The sequence below is a fragment of the Poeciliopsis prolifica genome, unplaced genomic scaffold (genome assembly GCF_027474105.1).
Source record: "Poeciliopsis prolifica strain line A6 unplaced genomic scaffold, Auburn_PproV2 SCAFFOLD083, whole genome shotgun sequence".
NCBI lineage: Eukaryota > Metazoa > Chordata > Actinopteri > Cyprinodontiformes > Poeciliidae > Poeciliopsis > Poeciliopsis prolifica.
In genome coordinates this window covers 191,449-210,993 of record NW_026562458.1, presented here as the reverse complement: position 1 = coordinate 210,993, position 19,545 = coordinate 191,449, and the positions used below count along the sequence as shown (strand labels likewise).

At 41.2% G+C, this 19,545-nt stretch overlaps 1 protein-coding gene and 1 pseudogene across 2 annotated transcripts; one reads left to right on the top strand and one right to left on the bottom strand.

The window, feature by feature from the left end:
* Positions 1 to 1,580: 1,580 nt before the first annotated feature.
* LOC129353061 (spindlin-Z-like) lies at positions 1,581 to 7,127 on the top strand (annotated as a pseudogene).
* Positions 7,128 to 12,309: 5,182 nt separating this feature from the next.
* nars1 (asparaginyl-tRNA synthetase 1) lies at positions 12,310 to 19,418 on the bottom strand. 2 transcript variants are annotated; one of them, XM_055022264.1, is made up of 15 exons: positions 19,251 to 19,418; positions 17,697 to 17,779; positions 17,370 to 17,435; positions 17,037 to 17,129; positions 16,868 to 16,957; positions 16,272 to 16,350; positions 15,971 to 16,041; positions 15,700 to 15,786; positions 14,933 to 15,154; positions 14,528 to 14,727; positions 13,887 to 14,022; positions 13,680 to 13,793; positions 13,423 to 13,554; positions 13,223 to 13,354; positions 12,310 to 13,153 (listed from the first exon to the last, which is right to left on the bottom strand). In XM_055022264.1, exons 1-15 carry the CDS (start codon positions 19,291 to 19,293, stop codon positions 13,022 to 13,024), a joined length of 1,680 nt encoding a protein of 559 aa, XP_054878239.1. In that variant the 5' UTR covers positions 19,294 to 19,418; the 3' UTR covers positions 12,310 to 13,021. The 2 variants fall into 2 exon arrangements, with proteins under 2 accessions (XP_054878239.1, XP_054878240.1); XM_055022265.1 differs by having other exon boundaries at positions 19,272 to 19,418.
* Positions 19,419 to 19,545: the final 127 nt, after the last annotated feature.

Here is a 19,545-nt window from a genome sequence, read left to right as displayed (position 1 = left end):
AAAAACAACCAATCATTATTAGCACACTGAGCAGCGCATACATGAGAATGATTGGCAGCGCTAAGACCTTTGTGGTGTGTTTCTGCAGACTAACAATAACTGAAGGAGGAGCTTGAGGTTTCCATAGATTATTATGCTTATTTTAACAAATATGAACAAAAATACATATTTTTAATGAAAGTTTAATTGTGCAGCTTTAGAAATATTTTCTGAAGGGAGGAACTGGGAACAAACTGAGACTTTACTGAAAGAAAATCATGACTGATGTGGAAAGATGCTTTATGTTTCAGTTTTGGATTCTGCAGGAAAAATGATCTTAAACAAATCAGACGTAAGGAACAGTTTTTAAAAATGGATTTAGTTCAGTTTGGTTCTGTTGCAGTAAATCAGTTTTAATGTTTAACAAGCTGCAGTCAGTTTTACATCTTGATTTATGGAGAAAAAATGAACATTTCCCTCAGATTTTATGGATCATTCCAACATGATTTGCTTCATAGGAGAACAAACGAAAACATTTCCAGGTGGACATGTCCCCTGTCTGTCTGTCTGTCTGTCTGTCTGTCTGTCTGTCTCTCTCTCTCTCTCTTTATCTCTCTCTCTCTGTCGCATTAAACCGAAGGACGGATCACTATTTAGCAGGGAAACGCAGCGTAATGCGCCAGTCCGGGTTCTTGTGTTTCCTCTCGGTTGCACTATTTGGCAGCAGGCAGCAGGGGCGGAGAGAGGGAGGCAGAGGGAGGGGCGTCAAGGGGCCGGCACCACGACCGGAAGTCCGCTCAGCGAACCAAAAAAAGGAGTTTTCATTAAATAATGCACATGGAGACCTAAAACTGCAAAATACATAAATAAATAAATAAACAAACAAACAAAAAACACTGGAATCACAATAACTGTTTGAATATTAATAAAGCAAAAACTGCAAAGTCCTTGACAACATTATGAACTAAAATAAACTTCCACAGATCTACAGAGATGTGGATTTTATGGTTATGATTTTACTCAATGGGAATTTACTGCAAACTAAATATGAATCAGTTATTTTTCATTTATGAAGAAAATATCCTAAACTTACCAACTGCAACTGAATATAATGCAATTAATTAATTATTCTGATGGAACAAACAGGAATCCAGCACTTAATGATAAAAATGTGTCAAAAAATTTAAAATAATTTTTATTATGAGTAATCATGTAACAATGAATATTCTAAAAAATAAATCAGTGGGGATTTTTTTAAAGTTGAAAATCAGCTGTTTTCAAACACAATTGTTACCAAAAAGTTAAATGATCTTTTTCTAATTAAATAAAACTACCAGATAGATAGATAGATAGATAGATAGATAGATAGATAGATAGATAGATAGATAGATAGATAGATAGATTAAAAAAACATGTTAGAATAAAATATATTTTTAACAAACTAAATTAAGATGGAATTGTTTCAACTAGAACAATGTATGTGGAGACACTAATTAATGTTGATATTATTAATATTTATAGATTTGACGGCGTTCTCGGCGGCCTGCGGTTTTATTTTGAAAGGCTCGGCCGGAAGCGTGGCGCCGCGCTGCCTCCATCTTGACCGCTGGAGGTGCGATGGCCGTGAAGTGTCTCTGGTTCCTGTGAAGTCGGAGAGGCGGGAGGCCCGGAACCGAACCGAACCGCTCCGTTCCCCGCCGGTTCTCCTTCCTTTATCCCGGGTCACGGTAAGACCGGAAGGAGCGCGCGCCCGGCCGCCCGCCCGCCCGCAGGTAAACAACCAGCAACACACGGAGCGTTCGTTTTGTTGGCTGCCTTCCCGCCGAGGGGGAGGGGCGGGAGAGGCAGCAGACAGCCGGAGACCGAACCCAGCCCGCGGCTGTCTGCCCGGCTGGGACAGCCCCGGTCCCGGGTTGGACTCCGGGACCGTCCCGCTGCGGCTGAGCGGACAGCGGCGGGGGTCCGCCCCCTTTCCCCGCCGATCCGTTAGAAATGGGCTGAGAAGATAAAGGGAAAAGGCGAGCAACATGGCTGACGCTGGCCTGCTGCAGAAGCTGCTTTTCATTCTCTGCAGACATTCATGATGAAAGATCACATTTTAGCACAAAGCAGCTGCTGCCTTTTGGCTTTCACAATGAAAATGACTGCAGCACAACAAACACAACAATGAAAAGACGCAGGTTTCAACTCAACGCCTTCCTCAGACCGATGCAGTTTGGTGCATTGTCACATTCAATGCAGCAGTGGGAGCAGGAAAGAGTTGTTGGGTTTGAATGTTTGGGAACCAGAACCGGAACTGGGCGGCCTGGTGTCAGAAACCTGCAGGTCAGTCCAGGTGAAGCGGCTCCGGCCAATCAGAGAGCAGAAGACTCACTGACAGGAAGTGAAGCTTCATCTCCCAAACGCACCAGGGATGAGCCAATAGCAGACAGACTCCATTTATTAAACATTCATCCAAGTGTTTCTGCTTAAAACTTCTAACAAATGACATAAAAGACGTTTCACATCCAGAAATATCAGCTTTTTGAATATAATGCGCTTTCACCACTTGAATTTGTCCTTCCACTCAACTTTCCACTCTGACTGTCTTTCTTTGTGGACTGCTCTAGGATTTGTTGGACATAAAATAAAACTTCTGTATCCAACAAAATTTCTGAAAATCTAAATTTTATGTGAAACGAATCCCTAAAATATGGATTTAATGTCATCTTTGAATCACAAACTTTTCTCAATTGATTGATTGAAAATCTTCTTTTTGTTTCTGTTTAAACTTCTGCTTTCGTTTCCCTTGAACAATAATTATGAAAATGAACAGAAAGAAACTGAAACAGTTCAGTCTGTGTGAGATTCAGAGGTTTTCAACATAGGGGCCCCGGGCCCTCAGGGGGCCGCAGAGGGACTTCATGCGGGCTGTGAGATTTCTGATTAGACATTTTTAATATATATTTTTTTTAAAAATTGCAGTCAGTCTGAACGATTCTTTTGGTCCATTTGGGTTCAGGCTGCCTGACCTCCTGCTGCAGGTTTAAACATCTGGAGTCTAAACTTTGGGACTTTGCAGGTCTTTGACTAGGCCATTCTAACTCATGGAGAAGTATTGATCTAAACCTTTCTAGTGAAGCTCTGGCTGGATGTTTTCTTGTCAGCTTTCTGATCCATGCTGAACCCAAAAAGACTTTCCTGCAGCATGATGCTGCCACCGCCATGCCCCACCATGGGGTTGATGAGCAGCTTAGCTTGTTTTTTTTTTTTTGCCGTTTTCTGAATTTTGTGAAATCGATCTTTTCTACGTCTGCAATGAAAGAGGTTTGACTGTTGGCTCCGCCCACCAGGTCATGTCTGCAATAGTTGCCCAGCTGTTGCCAACTCAGCAGCGTTGTTGCTATATGAGCAACATTTTGGACAAATGGGTCGGTGTCGTCCAGAATCGGAATGGGTCGATCAGGCAGGTGTTCGGTTAAAGTTCTGCAGTGGTTAAAATGATTTTCTGCCAGATCCTGCAGTGATGATTTGATTCATCCTGAGAACCAATCAGATGTGAAACATGTGCAGCTCAGATCCACATGTTTCATGTTTTGTGCTCCTGCATGTTGCTGAGGAAGGAGGTCGTAAAGAATCTCGTTGTCTCAGATGAAGTTCTGATGGACTCGACTCGTTTGGAAACTGCAGGGCGACCTGGCAGAACCTGGCAGAACCAGATCCAGTCCAGATGTTTCTCTGCACAGACTCTTACATCACCGGTACCGACCGTAAATCTTGGGCCGCAGTCGCTTTGTTTGTCCAGAACCGAGCCGCGGCGGCGCTCCAGCTGAGGTCTGAGGTCGGCTGGAGGTGGAAGCGTTTGGCGCTCCGACCCGGTTTGCTTTTGGTTTCACGGTGACGTTCGGCATCAGCTGATGACTCAGCGCGTCGCCCGGCCCGCCTGGAGGAAAATCACCAGCAGCTGTGACCCATTTCTGCAGAACCTTCTGAGGTTCTGGTCGGCCAGGAATGCGTTTGAGGTTTGACCATCTCCTCCGCTGGAAAAAAACAAGTCTGTCATTCAGCTTCAGCAGGAATAAAGGCTCCTTCTATCCCGCCTCTCTTAGGGCCCAATCGGGTCGAGCCGTTTGGTTCTGGTCTCTTTAAGGGTGAGCGGATCCGGGTCCAGGTGTTACATAACACCGACCTGCAGATAAATAATACAGTCAAATCTCCACTGATCAATAATGAAGGAAGTTTTCCCCTCCGGGTCCGAACCCGACATCAGCCTCGGCTTCAGAACCTCATCAGGTTCTGTTAGAGGGACCGTTGGACCGCTCGGCTTCTGAGACATTAGAATCAAACACATTATCAAAGATCAATGAAATGTAATTCTGATGAACATTTAAAATATCCAAACAATAAATAAACAGAATCATAAAGTTTAAAATCAAAACTTTTAGCCTCCAGTTTTTGGTGGGAAAAGAGAAAAACTATAGTTTGAATTTCCAACCTTCACTTTCTTTGAAATGTGTTGAGAAACATTTTAAAATCACCAACATGTTAGTTTGACCTGAAGGCTGCTGGAATCAGATGTTTGGACTAGGCCGCTGGTTCTCTGGGACATTTTATGGAATCTGGAAAACCAAACATTCCTGTTGGGAATATCTGATAAACTCAAGTTACGTGTTCATTCTGATCCAACCCGAGTCTGGAGCAGAAACTCTGGGTTCTGTTTTGTGGTTTTCAGGATTTTTAAAGCTGATTGTCGTCCAGAAAGTTGCAGATGTTTTTGTTTCTGAGCTGCAGCTCAGATTTAAAAGTTTCAATGTTTTGTGTTTTCCAGGTTTGATTCTGATTCAGTCCAGGAGCTGAAGGACGAACGGCTGCATCGACTCTCCTCTGCTCCTGAGATCAGGTAGGACTGGATCAGCCATGACCTTTGACCTCCGAAGAGGAACTTCCAGCAGGATTATTTAGATTATTTAGTCTCTGTGGTTCCAGACCTGGAGACCCGGTTCTGGTTGTAGCCCAGTGGTGAGGCAGCCCGGCTGCCCCTCTGCCTCCAGATGAATGAAGAGCCCACCGGGTCACAGAGACACAGCTGATGCAGGTCACTGGCTGACACACACACACACACACACACACACACACACACACACACACACACACACACACACACACACACACACACACACACACACACACACACACACACACACACCATGGTTCCATCAGAGGAAGTCCAGTGGAACCGGAGGTTCTGATTGGTTCCCTGTTCTCTCTCTCAGGACATGCAGGTGTTTCTGCAAACATGATGAAGAAGAAGAATCCACACAAGTGAGTAGAAGCTTCCAGCCTCCCAGTTCCCCGTCTGACTGGGGGAACCGGGCCGTTAACCGGGTTCTGTCTGCTCCTGCAGAAAGCATAAGAGCAGCCTGGGCCCGCCCACCAAGGTTCTGTCCCAGCCGCGGCGCAACATCGTGGGCTGCAGGATCCAGCACATCTGGAAGGACGGGGCGGGACACGTGGTGTGGAAGGGGACGGTTCTGGATCAGGTGATCTGGTTCGACCCGCCGGGTCAAACACGCTGCAGAAGCTCTGAGGGCTTTAAACTAGTAGAAGAAGTTTGGATCATTTCTCTTACAAATAAACAAATATGGCGCCGCCACCATATTTGTTTCTTTGTTTGGCTGGATGACCAGCGGCGCCCTCTGCTGGATGGCGGCCAAACTACAACAATAAGAGAAAGTCTAAGCAGTTAGTTAATCGATTGGAGCTGATTTTAGTCTAATAAACCATTATTGCACGAGTCCTCTGATTGTTTTAGTTGACAGATTTCAGGGAGGTTTGGTTCTGGAGGATGAACCAACGTTTGTTTCCACCAGGTGCCGGTGAACCCATCGCTCTACCTGATAAAGTACGACGGGTTCGACTGCGTTTACGGCCTGGAGCTGCACAAGGACGAGCGGGTTCAGGGCCTGGAGGTTCTGCCCGACCGACTCGGTGAGAACCAGCTGAGACGGAAAAACAACACTGCAAAAACGTTTTGCATTTTGTACTGTTTATGTTTCCATATTTAAATTTTTTCATTCAGTTTTTCTCCATAACTGATCAAATCACAAAACATTTATGATGTGAAAAAAAACTAAATTTAATGCATTAAAAAGAGTTACTTTAGTTACTCAATTAAGTAAATTTGACATTATTACCAAGTTATTTAAGGCCCTTTAGCATTAGCTGACATTAAATACTGCATTGTTACTCTTTAGTGTTTGCAAAACTAAATACTATGTTGTTTTAGGACTTTAATGTTAATTAAGTATTATTTTGCTGTAGCGCTTTAGCATTAGCTTCTGTTAAGTATCATAATGTTTTATTGTTAGCAGAACCAACGTTTAGTGCTTCAGGGTTAGCGCCGCTAGCTTTTTCGTTAGCTGCTCTGACGTTTTAAGAATAAACCTGGTTTTGTGTGAATCGCCTTCATTGTGTCTCTTGTAAAGAATCTGGAGCTGAATCGTTTGGCCGAAGCTCAGAGACAGACTGCTGTGTCTCTTTTGTCCACAGCGAAGTCGCGCCTGACGGACGTCAGCCTCGCCGACGCCATGATCGGGAAGGCGGTGGAGCACATGTTCGAGACGGAGGAGGGCCCGAAGGAGGAGTGGAGGGGGATGGTTCTGGCCCGCGCCCCCATCATGACCACCTGGTTCTACATCACCTACGAGAAGGACCCGGTTCTGTACATGTACCAGCTGCTGGACGACTACAAGGAGGCGACCTGCGCATCATGCCCGACTCCAGTGAGTCCGCTCGCATTCGGTGTTTGGGAGCGCGTTCGGAGTGCGTTGAGGTTAACGTGTCGCTTGGCGTTTGCAGACGACGGCGTCCCGGCGGAGCGGGAGCCCGGCGAGGTGGTGGACAGCCTGGTGGGCAAACAGGTGGAGTACGCCAAAGAGGACGGCGGCAAACGAACAGGCATGGTCATCCACCAGGTGGAGGCCAAGCCGTCCGTCTACTTCATCAAGTTCGACGACGACTTCCTCATTTACGTCTACGACCTGGTCAAGACTTCGTAAAGACTCTGCGGACGGCGCCGCCCAGACGCGACGGAGCGTTCAGAACCAAGCAGCTGGAGCCGACGCGTCTGAAGCATTAAACACGTTAATCCATCCAAGATCCAAGACAAAAACACGGAGGTTATTCCCAGGGGATGAAGGCGGAGTCAAAACCTTTGGAGAAAATGATCATTTCATTTCCGTTCACTTTGGTTGTTTTGAGGCCGTTAAACCTTCCAGGATGAAGAAACGTTTACTTTTTTAAATTGGGAAAGAACCTTGAAGGCGTTTTGTTGAGACAAAGCAGATCCATGTTCTCGTCCATAGTCGCCGACTCTTGGAAAAAAAGAAGTAAAACCTGAACTTTGTTGATTTCCAGGGAAAAAAGTTCTCTGATCAAAAAAAGACAAGAAGAAGAAGAAAACTGGAGTTCTGGGAATGAAGGAGTTACGCTGTTTGGACTCTTTAACTCTGTTCATCATCCTTTTTAATCAAGAAGCAGATATGGAGGCCCATTTCTGCCAAAAATAAAACCAACATAATTAGAAAATGTTTAAAATCGTACCATGGATCAGTATTATCACCTAGAGAAATTAGTTTAAAATATCTAAGAAAATATTTTACCTGTTTTTAACAGTTTAAAACTTAGAAATTAATCAATTAGCAAATTAACAAACCCTCACCCCAATGTTGTTTTTTGAGAATAGAAAACTTGATGTTGGGCCTATATCTCAAATTTTAGCTCATTGCATTTTTTTGAGATTCCTTTTTCACCGCATCAGAAATGTGATTCAGTGCAAAAATTTTTCTAAAAAAAACCAAAAAGCCGCCGAGTCTCAGATTAATAACGGACAGGAAGCATCAAAAACATCCATCAAACCTCTGAGATAAAGAAAATAACATCTGTAAACATCAGCCTCCACATTTCCTGACATCGCCGCATCGCGCCGCGCCGGATCAGTCCGAGCTGTTTTCTCTGAGAGGCAATTTTTATTCCAAACATTATAATTAAATGGTAGAGAAACTGGCCCACAGCATCACAGATCCTCCACCGTACTTGACAGTTTTTCTCATTTCATCATTTGTTTCACAGCAGAAACATCCTGGACTGTTTGCTGCTGAGGAGCAGAAGCTGCTTTTTCACTACAAATATTCTGCTAAATGTAAAAAACGCAATTAAAATAAAATCACATGAGAATAAGTTCAACACAGTCATCCTAAAACTACTTCCTGTTGTCACCTTCTTGGTTTCCACCAGTAGCAACATCCTGTTGTTGATCGCGTGAGTCGTGGAGCAAAAACTTCTTTCTGTTGCATTTTGCAAAATAAACCATTTTTCATTCAAAAATCCCCCTGCCAGCACAAAAACCTTTTACTGAAAACAAGAAATTTGTTTCTTCGAAATAAATTAATTTTTGAAATAGTAAATTTCACAATTACATGTTTAATGGAATGCAGCTACTGTCCTGCACATCTGGAGAACCAAAACTTTGTTTTAAATCAAGACTCTTTATGTGACCGGATCAAATGTTGAGTTTTTCAACAGTTGTCACTGAAATGCCTTCATTTCTTCACCAGGGCCAGAAACTGGACGGAGCTCAGCGTTTGTGTCAAACAGTAGCTGGACATGTTGCTACAAAACTGGGGGAAGTTTTAAACGTCCAGCTGTTGTACAGATAAAACCAATCAACCGTTTTTCATCCCATAATAATACAGGCTCAATGTCACAAGTATTCAACATCCAGAGAAAAAAGTCAACAGCTTTTAGTCTGAAGACAAAACTGTGAAGAAAAATGTGGCTTTTTGTATGTTTTTGTTTTTGATCGATGCCAAAAAAAAAAGAAAAAAAGGAAAGTCCTTTTCTTGTCGTTCAGTTGTTTGGTGTTCAAAATGATCGGACAGCTTTTTCTTGTGATTTCACTCAAGCCTTTAAATTTGATCTTGTTTGTCTTTTCGAAGTCGTCAATCAAGGAGCGATGGACGGGAAGGAGGAGGAGTTTGGAGATTTGCCCATTTTCTGTCGTTTTGTAGTTTCCTTTTGATTCCCGTTGGGAGACGGGATGATTCTGGGATAATTCTGGGATGATTCTGGATGATTCTGGGATGATTCTGGATGATTCTGGGATAATTCTGGATTATTCTGGGATAATTCTGGATGATTTGGGATGATTCTGGATGATTCTGGGATGATTCTGGATGATTCTGGGATAATTCTGGATTATTCTGGGATAATTCTGGATGATTCTGGATAATTCTGGATTATTCTGGGATAATTCTGGGATGATTCTGGATGATTCTGGGATGATTCTGGATAATTCTGGATGATTCTGGGATAATTCTGGAACATTTTGGGCTCCTAAAGTCAGGAATGAAAGGAGAAACAAATCAGCTTTGAAGATGAAAATAAGAAACATTTGGATTTTCGTTTGTTTTTGCTCTACAACTAAAGTAGCCGTGATTTATCGCAGCATAAACCTGGATGTTCAGCAGGTTTTATTTAAATCGTATAATAAACACCCACTGAAGGTTTAAATTTGTTTTTCACTAATGTGCTTATTGTTTTACTTTGGGTTTAGTCCAGACTGAAGGTTTTCCATAAACTGGTTTTCTGGCTGGCACAAACTTCATTTTTCTCATCTTTCCACTGATTTATTCCCTCAGCAGATTATGGGATGTCTCAATCTCACTGACAACAGTAGCAAAAATGCAGAAAGGCACCTTAAAAATGCAATTTAATTTCCTTCACCATTTCAAATATATTATTTATGTTTCTCAACAGAAATATCTTGTATATAAAATGTACATCCAGATTTCAGATACCAAACCATTTATTCTCTGTGAGCTTCATTATAACATATCAGTAAAATATCAGTAATGGGGGAAAATCATTTTATTTTGTACATATTAACCTGTTATATTCCACAACAACTAACTCATTTCTTCTATATGCATTATTTTATTTTGTAGTACCTCTCATTGTTATTACTGTAAAATCTCAACGGTACTGCTGAACAACCGTAGCATTTAGCATAACTGTCATAAAAGTTTTCAGTATGCTAAGATATAATTTGGTTTTGTTAATATGAGGAGAAAGAAGCTCCATGTTTATGTTAATTTAAAAAAGTACTGTGGCAAAAACTCATGCATATGTCTACTTAGCACATGCTAGATAGCATCTTGCTAGTTAGCAAATGCATGTTAGCTTTAATTTTTTTTATTTGAATTACTATATACATACTGAACAATCACAGAGTTAACAAAGTGTAGCTGCAGTGGTTTAAAGCTAATGGTATATTTTGATGTAGGCTAGCTAGCATATGATTTAGAGGTCTATGGTACTATATAAATGCTAAGTTAAGCTAATTAGCCATATGCTGACTAGCTTGAGTAAAATGACGCTCTGCCTTTTATCTAAATGAGATCTGAACATTATAGCATCATGCAAGTTAGCTTAGCATTTCTCTCAGTGTTAATCAGTGACGACAGATTAAATCACGTTTTTACTATGGAGATTTAAATTGTTTTCATTTTTATGTCATTTGCTAATAAAATTTTAATATTGTACTGTTTCCAGTCGTCTGACACATTTTAAAGATTAATTCTCATCTTTGAGATATAGACGTGACGTTATTTTTATTTTTTGACAGTTTAAGAGGTTTAATTTGGTAAAATGAGCATTATGTCCAAGTTAATTTTAGCTAATTACGTTATATGCTATGTGTTTGTATAAAACTGCTGACAGAAACAAGACTGAGTCCAAATACTTTCAAATGGTTCTTGTATAGAAATCAAAGTCTCTCAGATCCGAACGTCCCTATAAAAATCTACCAACACGACCTTTTAACCTCAACAGATCTCAAAATGTTGCTAACGGTTTAGCTTTGGACTTTCATTTGTATTTTTATTGCCAGTATTCACAAAATCCTCAGTAAATCACAATATAAACTTGTCACTGTTGAACTGTTAGTTTGGGGGAAAATTTGGTGCCTTTTTTTGGTTGGACAGAAAATGGTGGCGTATGTAAAACCTTCAGTGTGAGTGTTCTCCTGTGACGTAATTACTGAGGCAGAAAATGGCTATTATTCCATCTGTTCTTATATATGTATAGAAAAAACTATTGTCACAGTGACCGTTGGGTCTCTGACGCTGTGCAGCTGTTTGGTTTTTATGAAGCATATGACTGTGATCATCTCAGCAGGACACTGTTTTCATTAGCAATCACACCACCGGGTCGTCGCTGAGCTGTGCTTTCGGTTGGTTTAGCTCATTTTGCTGTTTGTGATTTCAAACTATTGTGGTTATTGTTGGAGCGATTTGGGCCTTCCATCATCCTTCTGCCTTGTAATATTTGTTTTTGTATGTTCAAATATGTATGTTGATAATTTTTATTGTTAATGGACAAACTTACACTGTGTGCTTTGTCTTTCTTTCATTTAATCCAGATTACATCACATGTTAATTTGGATTAAAATTAACTAAATACAGTTTAGTTAATCGGAACTAAACAATTTTTTACCCATTATGGGTGTAAACAGTTGAGTTTCTCTGATGTCTTGACTGATGAAAAAAGCCCAGATCATCATGCTTTCTCTGCCGTGCAGTAAGCTGCAGAAACTCCTGATGTTTTATCAGTGCTTACGCTGATGATCATGTAATGAGCTTCAAAAGCAAATTTTTGTTAAACGTGTTGTTATACTGAGGTAATTGTTTTTATTTGGAGTCATATTGGATATTCAACAGCCTTTTGGATTTTTAAAAAAAATCTAAATTGCTAAATTAAATTTCTTCCATTTAAGAAAATGTTGGAAATAAATCAGTTATGCATGGTTACTTTATTGTTTAGTAATTAATTAAATGTGAAATTGATTTAATTTGTGAAAGGCATTTTAAAGTTGCTTGACTTAATTTAACGGTCATTAATCTCATTTAACATCTGATTGGTTAACATGATCAGCACTAATTAAGACTCATCACTTTAACTGGAACTTTGAGCTGGCAGATATAAATCTATGATGCACAGCAGGAACGATTCATTTCATAGTAAAATACGTAATTTTTGTAAAATGTCTGTAGTAACTTGCAGAATCTGATCTTTTAAATGATTTCCTCCAGGTCCCTTCAAAATGTCATTGATGTATATTTTAGATTTAGCAATAAAAGTCACTTTTTCCCCACAAAACACCAAAATATGTTTTTTCTGACAAATTGAAAAACCGTAGCAGTTGTCTGTTTGGACCATTTCCACTGAGCGTATCAACGTGTATTTGTTGCTTCAACCAAATACACAAAATGGGTAATTAGAAGCATTTAAATATTCATTTTCTATAAACATTTTATTTTTCTTTTTTTCTAAACAGGCATCAAATTCACAACAATATTAATTTGTTTTTAACGTCTGAAAGTTTAACATAATTAAACAGGATGTTTTTGGATTAAAAGATTTGATTTTTAAATGAGTTTTTTTCCTTCCATTGATGCAGAAACCGGTGATATTGTGATGAAAAGTGACGATGTGAAGCCCAGGCGGTTCACTGAAGAGGCGGCCAGCAGGCTCCTGGTGGAATCACATTTTATTCAGTGCAGTTTCAGCAGGAGGATTTCAGATGCAGAACAAACAAACTTTCCTAACGAAAACCAGAAAACCGTTGAGGGGAAATAAACTTTATGCAGAATAATGACAGAAACAGTAATAACCAGAAAGAAGGAACATTCATTTCTGCAGCTTCTACTGCACATAATAATTATATTTTGGTGATTAAATCCTACGTTGAACCATAATTGCCCTTTAAACCTGAACTATTGTTTCAATGCTTGGATCGTGAGCCTGAATCTGTTGTTTATCTGCTGAGCGTCAAACATGATCCGCCTGAATGTTTCATCGACTTTCTTTCACTTTGACACGTAAGACATGAAAACTAAGAACTGCTGATGTAGCATGCAGCGACTCGTATGGGCTGCAGGGGGCGCTGCTGTGATCCGGGGCGTGGTCTGAGTGGGCGGTGCGTTCAGGGCCGGCAGCGGTGCGTTCAGGGCCGGCAGCGCTGGATGAAGCGCGGGTACAGGCAGACGTCCCGGATGTGGTGTCGGTTCAGCAGCCAGGTGAGGAAGCGCTCCAGGCCCAGACCGTAGCCGCCGTGGGGACACGAGCCGTACTTCCTCTGCAACGCCGGAGAACCGGGTCAAGTTGGAGCAAACCGGGTCAAACACGGCAAGCGGCCAACGCTCACCTGGTCCGTGTACCAGTAGTACGGCGTCGGGTCGATCCCCTCCCTCTTGTATCCCTCCAGAAGCTCGTCAGAGTCCCAGATACGCATCGAGCCGCCGACGATCTCCCCGACGTTCGGCATCAACACGTCCACCTGGGGGCGACGGCGAGACACTCAGGTTCTGTTCAGGTTTCTAACCCGTCTCCTTTCTCTGGCCTTACCGACTCGGTGAGGCGCCGGTCCTCTGGGCAGCGCTGCATGTAGAAGGATTTGATCTCGGCCGGGAAGCGGCAGAGCAGGATGGTCTCGTTGATGCTGTCGGTCATCAGCCTCTCCGGAGCCTCCGGGATGTCCTGAGAAAATGAAACATTAAAGCTGCATCATCAGAGCCTCCTGGTGGAGGAAAAACACTGGAATCAGAGCAGACTGGGACAAACTGAGTCAGTCTCAGTCAGGATGTGCTGCGTTTCGTCCTCACCTCTCCAAACTCGTAGTAAGTCCCGTCATCCTTCTTCACGTCGTGCTCTCTGAGCCACTCGATGGCCTCGGTGTAGTTCATCCTCCTGAAGGGTCTCTTTGGAGGTTTGAAGTCCTGGAAAACACAGAAATAAAACCCGACACTACAGAGCCGCCGAAACAATAAGCTAGTGGAGCCGTGGTTCTGATTGTGACTCCGGTCTCGTACCGGGTTGATGTCGTAGAGCAGCTGAGCAGCGGGAGACCGGAGGACCCGGTCCACCACATCACAGACCAGATCCTCCAGTCGGGTCAGCAGGTCCTCAAAGGAGATGAAGGGACACTCGGCCTCGATGTGAGTGTACCTGAGAAAAGGATAACACAGACTTTGAGCTGAAGAGGCTGAGCTGAGCCTGGACTGACATCAGAGAAATGAAGAGTTTAAAATGAAATGAGATTTTCATTTAAAGAGATTTCAAACTGTTTCAGTTCCTCTGAGCAGAAAGTGGTTTCAAATGGAAAATCTAACATAAACAGATTCTATAACATTTGGAACAAATTGGTTGTTTTTTAGCTGCTTTCTGATTCCTCCATGTTTCTTCCTTTTCTTTAAATGTTAGATTCTAAAATATAGAAGATAAATATCTGATTTAAGTTCTTTTCCTGTTTCTTTTCTAACTCAGGGAAGTTTCTTCATTCTCTCCTGAGTTTCATATAAATATTTCTGATTTTTAATCAACTATAACGAGTAAAATTACAGAAATGAAGGCGTTTCCTCTCACATGTGACAAATTCACACCTACAAAGTCTCCTAAGGTCTTTGTTCAGACCTGAAGAGTCTCAATGTGAGAGTATTTTAGCTCCACCCACTCGGACAGATGTCTGCGGGTTCGGGACTGCTCGGCGCGGTACGACTGGGCCACGCAGAAGGTGTCGCCCAGGGCAGGTATGCAGGTCTCCAGGTAGAGCTGGGAGGACTGCGTCAGGTACGCCTGCTCTCCAAAGTAGTCGAGGTTGAAGAGCGTGGAGCCGCCCTCCACCTGGGTCTGCACCAGCGTGGGAGGAGTGATCTGAAAAATCACAGACACACAAACGTCTGAGAAGATTTCGCATTTTTACTGATGCTGAGCAAACTTCATGTTTCATCTCATGAAATCAATGTTTCACTTTTATGGCTAACCTCAAATGTAGAAGAAACACTAAATGCACAGTTATTCACTGCATGCTAACACATGATAAATCAGTTGAAGAGCTGTCTGAGTTGCTTTGCTTCACCTCGTAATATCCGCGGCTGAAGAAGTGATCCCTGAAGCACTGGGTCACCGTCGATCTCACGCGCAGGATCTTGGAGACGTTCTCTCCTCGGATCAGCATGTGCCGGTTGTTCAGCTGGACGTCGACGTCTGACTCTTCGTTCAGCAGGTTGTCGGCGCCCCCTGCTGGAGCTAAGCCCACCAGCTCCCAGAAATCGCAGTGCAACTCGTGGCCACCGGGGGCCTGGCAGGAAAAACTCAGTTAGCATGTTCAACACATGTTCATCACATGTTCAACACATGTTCATCACATGTTCATCACATGTTCATCACATGTTCAACACATGTTTAACTAGTTATATCGCTGTAATTCTAGAAGAAAAAATAAAATCACCATTTTCTATGTGGCACAGTATAGAAATGTGAAGCTTAATCACATTCCTAACATTTTACCAACAATCTTTAATATTTATTTAATATTTAGAGGGTTCGGGAGACATTTTCCTTTTTATCATAAACAGTTTCAAAATCAAGTGGCTCATGCATCTCCAGATTAAATGCTCTTCATTTGAAATTTTAACATTCATTTCTATATACTTTTGTAATGTTGCTATTATTTTTCTAACATTTTATTTAAATTAGTTCTGGTTTGCCTTTGTTTTTATTTTATTTGTATCAAAGACATAAAAATGTAGTTTTCTAATCATGCAGTTTTAGCTTATATGTATTTATTTTACTTTTTTTCATGTATGCTTTAGTGCTTGCAGAAGGTGCGTTTGATTTGTTTACCTGTTTCCCCTCAGGAACCGGAGTGATGGTCCCGTACAGAGCCACAGTACTCTCTGTGGACAACAGCAGCCCGTTGTAGCACTGACACTATCCATAGAAAAAAACACAACCGACTTTTGTTATTTAAATAAGTTTTGGACAGAAGAAGCAGATTTTGTTTGAGATTTTTAAAAGTTTTTCTGAAGGTTTAAATATTTTATGAAACTTAAAAGAAAATATGACTGTTTGGGTCAGGAGAAGCAAAGTAACAACAGCTGGAAACAAATTTTACCAGTTTATCAGACAGAACACACTGGAGGAAACCAGTTCCATCCCTCAGCACGATGAACATCAGGTTCTTCCCTGCAGGAAGAAACAAAGTCCAGTGAATCCCGGCTCTCATCCAAGCCATGAGCTGTGTTTCATAGAGCTGCGTTTCATAGAGCTGCGTTTCATGGAGCTGCGTTTCATGGAGCTGCGTTTCATGGAGCTGCGTTTCATAGAGCTGCGTTTCATAGAGCTGCGTTTCATGGAGCTGCGTTTCATAGAGCAGCGTTTCATAGAGCTGCGTTTCATGGAGCTGCGTTTCTCACCCTGCCTCCGGAGGCGATGGACCCATCCGAACACCTTCACCCTCTCACCTCGCTTGGCCTCCAGCTTGTGGATTTTTACCTGGAAAAACAAAGCAAGAGACAGTGTAGAAGAACAGTCGCCCCCTGGTGGATAGTTTTAGAATAGACAAACCACAAACCTCCTGACATGTTACACTCAAACAGGATTTCTGGTCAAATTTGCCTTTGGATTCATTTCCATGAATCCTCCATGGATTCATGGAAATGTTGATAGGCAAAATTAAGACAAAGCAAAGTGACCAATTTTCCACTTCCTGGAATTTAAAAGGATTGATGGGAGTACAGTTTAATCATTGCAGGGAATAAAATATGGTGAAAACTGGTATTTTAAAAATCTTAAACCAAAAAAGATATTTATGACCAAATATTTTGTAATTGAGGAATCTAAAAATTGATTCAAATGTAAAGAAAAAAACAGCTTCTGGTCCAATTTGTAAATTAAATCTGTACTGTCAAGCATTCATGTTTCCATTTTGCAGCTTTTTTAATTCAATCTCAAAGGAAAAAATTCTTGTTATGCACATGCAATCAAATCAGAACGAGAAGTGGAGTCCAACCGTCTCAGGCTCAGGAAGGTTCGGGTCGTTCACTATCTCGATCTTCTTGGCCTCCTCCAGGTTCTTCTCCCTCCTCTCGTTGTCCTCAGCCTGTGCAACAAACAGGAAGAGACAGTGTAGAAGACAGTCGTCCCCTGGTGGATAGTTTTAGAATAAACAAACCACAAACCTCTTTCTTGTCTTTGGCGTCGTTCTTCATCTGCTCACGGTTGAAGGCTTTCTTAGCGTTCTTCATCTGTGTTTTTGAGATCACCGCCCAGCGCTGAAGACAACGACACAGCAACATCCAGAGGTTTTGAAAAATCCAGAGGATTTTTACTCAATTTCATTTAAACAGCTAGAACAAAGCAGTTGCATTGGGAGGGATGCCATCCTACCATCAAACATAAATGTGTTGAGTTTGTTAGTTCTACTGGGACTTTGAGTCAGGTCAATAAGTGGGGAAGAAGCTCATGCCCACCGTTAAGCACAGTGGAGGATGTGTGATGCTGTGGGAACTCACCTCTCCCTCCTTCTGGGATTCTACATAGATGGTCGGGAACGGCTCCTTCCCAGCAAACAGCAGCGCCTGACAGATTCAGATCACAAACTGAATTTAAGAAGTAGAAACAAAACATTTTTGAAATAAATCTAAAAGTTGCTGTTTTTTGTTTGTTTTGAATTATTTTAATTCGGTTAAGCTTTGAAGACTGCATCTATTTCAATGTAATTAGAAATAAATTGATAAAGAAGTTATTAGATTTAGGTATTCCCTCATATTGATACATCATATATAGATGTTTATTCCAGTAAAAAAGTGCAGCTTGTTGTCTGCATGAGGAAAACCTGCCTTCAGGGGAGTTTTGAAGGGCTTCTGCTCCGACCCGTCTCCATCCTGGTCACTGCCGTGTTTATCGGAGACGTACATCTCAGCTGAGGAAGAGAAACAACAAGAGCAACGTCAGCACTCCATGATACCTGAAGGAGGTCAAAGTTCAGGCAGCTGACTCTGAAATGTGGAAATGAATCACAAACTTGAACAAGGCGGATGATGTGAGGAAAAAACCTACTTGGGAGTTTCTGCTCTGAGGAAACAGATAAAAATTCCCAGATGATAATGATATGAATTTAAGCTAAACACATTTTTGACCTGGATAAAACCAGGTCAAAAATGATTTAAACTTTTCCCATTTTAAAAAACATTTCTAGACTAAATTTGATCATTTTCTCAACTGATTTTTTTAAATTTAAGGTTTTTGTTCAAATATTTATTGTAAATTTTTCTGTTAGCTCTAAACCTGAACTGTGTCTGAAACACAAATATTCAAAAGTTCCGGCTTTGTATTTCTGTATAAAACTTAATCCAAATGAAAATGTCTCATTTTAACCAGAATCTGTTTCTATTAATTATGAAGAAGAACCCTGATGAGTAAAACTGAAAGTGAATGTAATGTTGCAACATTGCAGCAGGACATTTTGACATCAACTGAGTAAGCAGTAAGTAGTGAAAGGGAGAAAAGGGGGTCTAAATATCATTTTATTTCTGGTTTTGGGTCAAACTGAGGTTATATTTACATTAATTAAGCTTTTTCTCCTTCTTTGCACCAGATTCAGAAAATAAGCAAACAATACAGAAATGTAGAAACAACATGGGTTCCAAGGGTGACCGGTTGGAAACATTTCAGTATTACTTTTTAGTACACATGTAATACACTTTTATTTTCTTATAGAAAAAAAGTAGCGTAACAGGAGAAAAAGGCCTTATTAACATTTCAATAAAATTAAATGCAATTTTAAAAATGTTAATTGATATTTTTGCAGATTAAGTAAAAAAGGAAGCTATAAATATATATATATATAACACACACACACACACATATATATATATATATATATATATATATATATATATATATATATATATATATATATATATATCTTTATTACACAAATAGACATTTGTTTAGATGATTATCGCCAATAGAAAAATAGGAAACATGTAACAGCTGTAATCCTCAGGAAACTGCATATTAAAGTTCAACAGATTTAAGCCTTTTTAAATTCAGTTTTATTGGATTAATTTATAAAAGTATGGTGACTGAAAATGTTGCATTTCCTCCACAGATATAGATCATATTTTATCCCTTCAACCTCCGCATTGCAGAATGACAGCTAGCTACCTTAGCCTCACTTAGCCCAACATTAGCTTCCAGTCTTTGTTTTTCATTCAGTCTGTAAGCGAACAATAACACCAGTTAGAGTGAAATAGATCAAACTGGAGACTCGCTGATGGATAAAGCCATCAGCGCTTTAACCACCTTTATAGCCGCTATACCGATGCAGACAGACACACATGTCCTGCTAACCAGCTAGCTCTCTCTGGACAGCCTCATTCAGCTCTTACCGACCGAGACTTGGTCCACACCTTTAGTTATCTCCGTCGCCATGTGGGCCCACGTCTAAAAACACCTCGCTGAAAGCAAAAGGTGGGAACTTTGTGTTAAAAAATCTAAATCAGCCGTCAGAAACGAACACCGGCGACGTTTTTGGGCTCCTAACATGCAACTTTGCATCAGCCTGCCGAGACAGACATCTGATTGGTCCGTCTGGAAACGTCACGCATGTCACGTTGAATCTGATTGGTTACAATCAATGTCAACAACTGTTGTATTCAAAGTTAGCATGAAATCATACTTACG

Bases quoted from the DNA above. Each gene is read 5' to 3' on its own strand.
- nars1 (XM_055022264.1), bottom strand. From the start codon at position 19,293: ATGGCGACGGAGATAACTAAAGGTGTGGACCAAGTCTCGGTCG. The intron at 17,436-17,696 runs GCAGGTTTTCCT...TGAATCTGTCAG, and splicing joins CCTTCAAAACTCCCCTGAAG to GCGCTGCTGTTTGCTGGGAA. The intron at 13,154-13,222 runs GTGAGCGTTGGC...CCGGCGTTGCAG, and splicing joins ACTACTGGTACACGGACCAG to AGGAAGTACGGCTCGTGTCC.